Source organism: Rhipicephalus sanguineus, chromosome 6, assembly GCF_013339695.2.
Source record: "Rhipicephalus sanguineus isolate Rsan-2018 chromosome 6, BIME_Rsan_1.4, whole genome shotgun sequence".
Lineage (NCBI taxonomy): Eukaryota > Metazoa > Arthropoda > Arachnida > Ixodida > Ixodidae > Rhipicephalus > Rhipicephalus sanguineus.
The window spans coordinates 147,327,331-147,336,016 of NC_051181.1; the positions used below are offsets into that span (position 1 = coordinate 147,327,331).

General features: G+C 51.6%; 1 protein-coding gene across 1 annotated transcript; it reads right to left on the reverse strand.

The window, feature by feature from the left end:
- Positions 1-1,526: 1,526 nt before the first annotated feature.
- Positions 1,527-2,659, reverse strand: LOC119396725 (elongation of very long chain fatty acids protein AAEL008004). The gene has a single exon (XM_037664031.2). It carries the CDS (start codon positions 2,515-2,517, stop codon positions 1,678-1,680), a length of 840 nt encoding a protein of 279 aa, XP_037519959.1. The 5' UTR covers positions 2,518-2,659; the 3' UTR covers positions 1,527-1,677.
- Between the last annotated feature and the right edge of the window lie 6,027 nt (positions 2,660-8,686).

The window sequence follows — 8,686 nt, forward strand, 5'->3', positions numbered from 1 at the left end:
TCGTTACGTCGGCGTCCCGTTTCACGTAAGCGGGCGAGGGGCCGATCATCTTTCAAGAACGCCGACCGTCGGAACTAACTCGCATGCGCGCCCGTATGCACACACCATCTCTTCTCGTCGACAGTCAACAGCGACCCCCTCCGAGCTATACTCCGCGGGGTAACGTATTCGAAATAACAAGCACGTTGTGAATAATACCGCACTAACAACTGAATGAACGACACACGGAAGCCTCGGAAGACGGTTGTTGCGATGGCACGCCAGCTTGCGAAGCAGCGCGCGTGTATACACGTCGGAATACGAGACGAGGACATCGGTATTTGTCCTCGTCGTCTGCAAGCGAAACGGGAAGCGAGAGCAGCCATTTGGAAAGCTTCTGGGTCGGCCTTTTATATATATATATATATCCCGCGCTCACGAAAAAGAAGGCGGCGGTGGCGCGCCAGAGGACCCGGGCGGGACACTGTTATATAACGGCCAGCCCGCAGAGAGGAGGGGGGCGGGCATTCGGCAGGTACTAGCTGAGGAGGTGGTGGGGGAGTCGTATGGCGCGAGTGCCAAAGCGGCCAAATTTCTGCCCCGAGGCGATCCGCCGGTCGAAAACCACCACACCTCGCATCTGGGCGAGATCAACTCCCCCCCCCCCCTTTTCGTGTACAAACAGACACCACACACGCACACACGCTGCCGACACACGCCGCGGCTCTCCAGGTTTGGCGGTCAGTGGGGAGAGCCTTCGAAAAACTGGCGTGACGACCGACTGGCGGGCGCGATAGTGGAGAGACCGAGCTAACGGCCGGTTTACCGGCGAGGCCGGGCGCATGGCCTGGATGACCCGCAAAGAAGAGAAGAAAGAAAAGAACGCGCGGAGAAAAGAAGAACGTCGTCGTCGTCGATACGATACGCTCCTAGAAGGCTGCTGCTGCCAAAGCGATAACCCGTTTCCGCTTCCGGTTATGTAACAGCGCAAGAACGTCGAAGATCACGGTGGGGGAGGGGTCATGAAAAGGAAGAAGAAGAACAGCTTCGTTTCCGAAATGCATTGAACAGATGCGCGGCGTGGAACCTTCGTCGGGCGTGGTGGACGCAATACACACTCATCGTCACGTCAGTGCACTGAGTGACAACGACTCTCAACGGCTATGAAGTCGGGCTCTCTCTCTCTCTCTCTATCTAATATATACATTTTTAACCGGCCGTCAACTGACACAGTTGCCAAAGTTTGCCAGGGGATGTACACACGCGACGTCACACACACACGAGCACACAAACTGTAATGCAGCTGTCGCGACATAATTGAAGTGCATTGCTACTCTGCATATGAGCGAGGAGTTGCGGGGCAGCACGAGCGTGTAGCAGCATCGGTGAGCATAGCATGCGCTGTGCGGCGGGAGGGCCTGCAACTGTCGACGGTATACGCGTGAAAGCATCTGGAAATGAAAGGCATCCCTCCCACACACACACCGCTGTCTTCAGCACTCCGCTCTTGGGCGGGAACGAGCACAATGAATGGCTACGAGTCGCTATTCATTTGTAAAGCGTCGTTTTTATTTATAATAAAATAATTATAATACGAGCTAAAAAAATGGCGGTGGTTGCTTTGGGACAAGCAGTCTCTATGTACAAGTACGGGAGGGGAGTATTTACAGGGAACGGTGGACGACGAAGAGGCCGCTCTCAGCGTGACTTGACGGCTTCTTGGCGCAGGCCGTTTTCTTGGCGAAGGCTGTTGTTCCGCGTGTACGTCTTCACGTAGAAGTTGAAGAAGAGCACGAAGAAGAGCACCGCCTCCAAGATGGTCATGTAGCCGAAGTACGGCGGGAAGCCACAGTCGTAGAACACCGGGATGGCACCGTGGATCATGAGCGCGATGAACTGGCTCATCTGAAGCTGCGTCAGGTAGCGCTTCCACCACAGGTATGGCCTGAGCCGGGGGCCCAGGGCGGCGAGCGCGTAGTACGTGTACATGATCATGTGGATGAAGCAGTTGAGGAACGGGAAGAAGGCGTTCTGGCCCGTGGCGCCGAAGTTGACGCCCAACCAGACAGACCAGGCGACGAGCGAGTGGTGGATGACGTGCAGCGCCGAGATGTGGCTGTTCTTCTTGGTGAGCACGAAGAACACGGTGTCCATCAGTTCGCTCAGCTTGAGCAGCATGTACCACCAGCCCAGAGTGATGAGCAGCATCGACTTTGGTTCCGTCGTCAGGTTGACGGGCTCGCAGAACCACGAGTAGTCGCCGAACAGGTACGTCAGCCGGCCGCCGTAAAAGAAGAAGAACGCGTTGGCGGCCACATGGCCCATGTTGTAGGCGAGGATGATGTTTCGCAGGTTGAACGCCTTGCGGTCGCGCATCCACGCCGGTCCCCACACCTTGACGAAGTAGACGTATCCAATGAGGATGGAGATGACCGGCAGCGGGCTGCCCATGAGCGGCCACTTGGCCACACGAGGGTCTGTGTTGGACAGTACGCTGTGGTAGGCCCAGCTCAGCTGGTCGAACACCGGTATTCCCATGGCGAAGCGGGATGCGAAAGTCTATGCACACAAGGTAGTCTATAGGAGGAGCGCGCGAGCGACGCGTTCGGGCGCAGCACACACGACAGACACAACACACCACTGCACGGTAAGGTCGCTGCTTGCGGCAGTCGACGGTCGCTGGACGCACCGGCGCTTTTCTAGGCTCCGTCCGGCCGCCCAGCCAATGGCCACGAGGTCGCCTCTGACGTCAGCCACGAGGACGTTTCGGCTCGGCTGCGTCACGGCGTCCTCTCCGCGCGCCGCCGCGCGCGCTTTCCTCCTTGGCGCGTTCAGACGCTGCGGCGGATTGTTACGTTCTCCTCCTCGCCCTCCTCATCGGCTTCTCCCGCGCTGTGTTGGTGGTGCTGCTGCTGCCTGGAATCGCATCCGCGCCAAACTGCATCACATTCTCTCCGGAGCGGCGTGGCTTTGCGTCGCTCCTGTTTGTCTCATTAGCGCACCTCGCAGTGGTGGTTGCCGGCCGGTGGGGCATCGGTCCGCGGCCGCTGTTTGCGAAGTGTGTTGCACGCCCTGCAGAGTCTTGGACGCAGTGAGTACTACCACGAGGCCAGCCCGTTGCCGTGCTCGAGTGGGATGCTACCGGCCGTCGATGTTTTCCAAAGGCCGTCGTTTTTTCTGTCACTAGAATGTGCCGCAACGCGATCTTTGTGTGAGTACTTATGCATGCAGGGGACATACAGCTACGATTCCGCCGTGTCGATTAGACGTAGAAACGGTCGCATACAAGAACCACAGGCCGACGAATTTCGGATAGTTTAATTACCGCAGTTGGAGCAGTAATAATCTCCGACACGCCACAAGTATAGCATCGGACCTCCCTTTGTATAGCATGCGTCCCCCGATTAGAGCGTACGCTAGTACGGCGCTGTTCAAGTTGTCTGTCGCGGTAGGATTTCATTCTGTGAGAATTTTACAGACCTTATGATGTACCATATTTGCTAAAATCGATCAGCCCTCCGATGAAGTACTCGCTAAGTCGGAATCAATTCATTTCACTTCATCTCACATAAGTTTCAGTTGACAACTGAGCATCTTGCTTGCATTGCTTCAATCTTCTCGCTTCTTGCTTGAATTCCTGTCTGCATTGCCTCTTCTTCTTCTTCTTCTTCGTCTTCTTCGCCGTCGCCGTCGTCTCGGGTAACTCAATTCGGTTTCCTTTTGTAGCGAAGAGTTGTTTCAATATGCGCATTCCGTTCTTTCATAAAATGTTCCAGATTGAGATGCTGCAATCTCTAAGCGACACTTAGATTTCGCTCCTAGCTTCGTCTTCGAGCGATGAGCAGCTGATGGATGGAAGGCGACTATTCCCGGGCGCTGCATATTTAACTGACGTTTTAACTACGTACGAGAGACGAACTCGAAAAGCCTTCTTATTCGTTCAAGAGCTGTTTACAATGGCCCATCCGCCTTCGCTGACAATATGTTACACATAACGAGTGTTTAGTACATTCCATTAACAGCAGCCGTAGCGTAAAATGTCTTTTAGAATACGGGCCCCAGTTGATAACCACGCTGTAGCCTCTAAGCACCGGGAATCGCTGCTGGTATAGCTGTCCTGGCTCTTTCTTCTTCTTTGATTTTAGCGCGCTTTCCATAGCCGGTCTTGACTGTTTCAAATAATTAGTTTCACGACTAATTATTTGCTTCGAGTCCAAGTCACCTTCATTCGGCATAGAGATAAACGCAGCCAAAGTCAGTAGCACGCATTTGTTGATCCTGTCCTCGCCAATAGATCAGTAAGTCTACTGCAGTATATACGCAAGTGACCGCATGAAGGCCCGTAAAGGAAACCTAGCCGATTGCCTTCGCACGTAATTTCGTTCACTTGGCGTTACCGCGTTATCTCCACACATCTCGGGGCGCCGCCTAAAGCAGGGACCGTGAATATACGGGCGACCGCGTTAAGCGTTGGTTTTTACTTGGAGCAGTAAAGATCTTTTGTTAGTTATATTTGGCGCGCCCGCGGGACTGTAGAACACGTATTAAGTAACCTTAGAGCCAGACTACGCCATGTAATCGAACGCTGGCATGCGAGGTTTATCGCGGAGACGTTTAAGGCACAATTTGATTGGCCTATAAAAGTATGGTCGGTTTCCACTGACATGATTGGTCTCTATACTTACGTGGAAAGTGCACAGAAGTTTGTATCAATGCGAGCTTGCTTTTCGCAAGAGCACCATGGCTCTGCCTCGACATCTGGTGTCCTTGTTCGTAGAATCTACAGATAAAGCGAATACCTATCGCGTCAGCGTTATAAAGTAGGCAGGTCTGACTTTATTATCGTTTGCTCGGCGAGTTGTGTATCAGAAAATGAGGAAAGAAGCATCGCAGTGTCAGCTTTTAAAAATGAACGACACGACCGCAAGTCGCGCCGTAGCGAGTGGCTCCGTATTAGCATTTACCTCATGGCGTTCCTTAACGTGTCCCTAAATTTATGCATACCAACGTTTTTGCATTTCGCCCCCATCGAATCGTGGCCGACCTATATCGAGTGCTTGATGTCAAGATTAGCAGAGTTACTCCTGTAGCCGTTAAGATACCGCGGTAGCTAAGCGACCGCTTGCCAGGCAGATAAGCTCAGAAATAGCACGCCTGCGTCGAGACAGCTGACACATGATTCAGTACAAAACGACTAACATCATGGTATCATTCCTACTGGTCGTACCCAACCAGGCATGTCCTCGCAGTTTATATATGTTATTTAGATTGTCAAAGACAGGCGCCGCTCGACCGTCAGACTACTGAGAAAAATGTGCGCTTGCGAGCTCCGCGCGTATTCTACACTTGGTCAACGATGATATAGCTCTTGGTCTGCAAAAACTTTCAGCATATCTGTGTGGCTACAGCTTTCAACTACACATAGAAGTAAGCTTTGAATGGGTAAGTGGCAGTTAAACTTAGCAATTAAATGTAAATGGCAGATAAAAAGTGCGCCGACCAGATGCCCGCGGTTGACAAATTACACGCGGACTATGCGAGGCTTTCATCTTTCCAGTCCTTCGATGCCACAAATTTGACCCATTAGTTGTTGATGATGATATATAAGGGCCATTTGACTGCCAAAGAGCAGCAGGACATGATAGCGAATATGAACAATGGTAATGGTAAGCGGCTGTATAGGGGCCTAAAATTAGTTATGTTCATCGATTTATATATGCCGTCTTTTCCTAGCTAAGTTATTAAATTTCCAAAATATATGGACTTATTTCTCTAACACACTACGTCGACTAAAGAAAGCGTCTTTCACGCTCAAACGTGACTCGAGCCCGATCTCCGCGAACGCAGTTTCCTTGCAATCGACGACATGGCCCGCTTTCACGTTTAAGAAAACTAGCGACATGCAGCCCCTTAAAAGTCTATCCATTTCTGATGCCGAGGTCGGATCGAACCTTCCACTGTGCACTTCACACTGAACCCTCCTACATTTCGATGGAACGATTTAAATTTCCCAATATCGCGCTCGACGATCGCAAATCCGCGCACGTCAGCGCTCTCAAGTCAACGTCCGCGGTGTCGACTCGCCTCGTTTCTCCGCGCAGCGCTCGCGCGCCTGAGAAAGGAAATAGCTTATAAGACAGTTAACTAGTTACGCAAAGTCAAGTTACGTAAGCGAATGCGTTGACGAACCGTAATCCACGTGCAAGGACCGTCGCAGTGTAAGAAACGCGCTGGAAAACCGGACGGCCTCTGACTCGGGGAGGGGATTCGTATCGCCGGGTTAACTGGCGCCCGTCGCTCAAGGTAACGTGCGATCTCGCTCTATAGTGGAAAGCCGTACTCGGCAGCGGCAGCATCGACCTTGGCGCTACCGCGAGCTGCGAGTCGCTGTTCTCTTTTCGTTTTCTTCTTCTGTCACGGCTTCCGGCATACGAACGGGCGTGTTTGTTTCTGCTGTATGTGCCGCGTACGTATAGGAGCTCTAAGAGAGATCTTTATAACTGTAATCTCGCTCGGCGCGGAACCTTCGAGTACACGCGCATGCGGCGTCAAGACCTCGGCAGACTCCGTACCGAAGTCCGTGGCCTGGATATGCGACGGCGTCTAAGTATACCAGTTCGCTCCTGGCCACGACTACACACAGGTCATTACGCCAGAGGCTACTGGAACATTCTAGGCACTGCGAGCTCCCAGGGCCATTGCTTTCACCCGAACGTCGAGGAACAAACCCGCCTCGTATGAACGAAGCTATGGCATTACCGAACAAAGCGTCGTGGGGCGTGGTGTACTAAACGCGGGCGCTCGTTTATTGATAGCGCGTCGATGTGTAGTTTCGAAGATGGGCGTTACGTGTGGTGAGCCTTGAACGGCCGGCCGTAACGTTCAATTTGTCTCTGCACATCCCGCTCGTTTGTGGTCACAGACATCACACCTGTTCTTATTCCATGGCCACAGTCGCGGCGCATTTATAACGTATACGTCCGTTCTATCTTCTCGCTTTCACATCTATCAATTTGCTTCGCATCACGTTTCTGTTGCCGAGTATAATTTTGTGAGTTCTACTACTGGTCGCGGTGGCTGCATTTTTATCGGTGCTAAATAGCAAAAAAAAAAACGCTAATGAAATTATATTCTGATGCACGTTAGGGAACGTCCACCTCGGTCGTACAGAGGCCCCGGTGCTCAGCTGCTGACCCGAAGGGCGCAGGTTCGATCACGTCCACGGCGGTCGCATTTCGATGGAGGCGAAATCCTAGAGGTGCGTGTACTGTGCGATGTCAGTGCGTGTTAAAGAACGCCAGATGGCCGAAATTTCCGGAGCCCTCTGCTACGGCGTGCCTTATAATGATACCGTGGTTTTGTAATGTAAAATCTCAGATATTATTGTTACGTTAAGGAATGCCAGGCGGTCGAAATCAATACAGACCTCTTCTCTGTTGCATCCCCTTATGATCGGTCAAGGTGCAGTTTAGAGATCTTAAACACAATTCGTTGTCGGATCACGCGGGGGTCCCAACGTGGGAGTAGCCGGGTGGCGCGGGGCAACCTCTGCGTCTGCATTGGACTCTTAATAAATTTGTACTCTCTCTCTCTCTCTCTTGGATCACGCGGTGAAACTTCCTTAGGATTCCCACTTCAGCTTTTTCTTCATTGCAAGTCCACATAAAGCTAAATATCTGACTCAGCCACGAAGTCTTGCAGCTTTCGCGTTATCTTATGACTCCACGTCACAGCCAAACTAACGTCACCTTGCCCTTATTTAGGCGATATGCTGTTATCATCTCACACACAGCAATCGGGCCACTCGTTTCCTCAATATTATCTGCTGTGGACGAGCAGAATCAGTTACGTTCTCGAATGCCTCGACTGCGGAGCTTCGAAGAGCAAGACTACGGATAACAAAGTGGCACGTCACGAATGATATTGAAGGAAAGATATCCAGCAACGCAGTCGGCGGGAAATACCCGCGGCCCCGTTAACCTTTGGCGCGAACTGTATGTATACCCGCATGATTACGGCCTATTCTGGACATGACACATTGGCTGTTTCCTTTTTAATGGTAGGGGCAAGGACACACGGCTTGGTAACAATAACTGCTGGGGTTTAACTATTATGACGTCGTTATTTCGAGCTCGAGGTTGCGGGCTTGATCCCGGCCGCACCAGTTGCGCTTCGTGCCTAGATGTGGAATGTAAGAACGCTTGTGCATTAAATAAAGTAGCTGCGCTTCAAAGCACTCCAGGTGGTCAAAATTATTGCGAAGCATCTCCCATATTTCCCCTATTATGACATGCCTAGTCATCGCATAGCGATTTTTCCACGTGAATTCCCTTACTTCTTTTGCAAATTCGATGGTATTTCTATCGTTGCAAAGAAAATATTGACGCAGGCTCGCTTTGCGTATGGTCTCACTTGCCCTTCGGTACGGCATCGCAAACGTTCTTTTTTTTTTTTTTTTTTGGAGGGGCGCAGGTCTATCAGTTGAAATTTTCTGCTTCTTGGAATACTGCCTAGCTCACGCGTAAGCATACAGAGCGCGTAGAAGACAGCCTGCCAAGCGAAAAATGCGACAAAACGTCAGCGTAACGCTGAGTATGTCCGCGGGGCATGCACAATATGACCGGTTTTGTACCAGCTCGTCGTTTTCGCCGAAATGTTTGGATGTACTCGCTTAACGCTTTCTCTCGTCTCACGATTTCTTCATCGT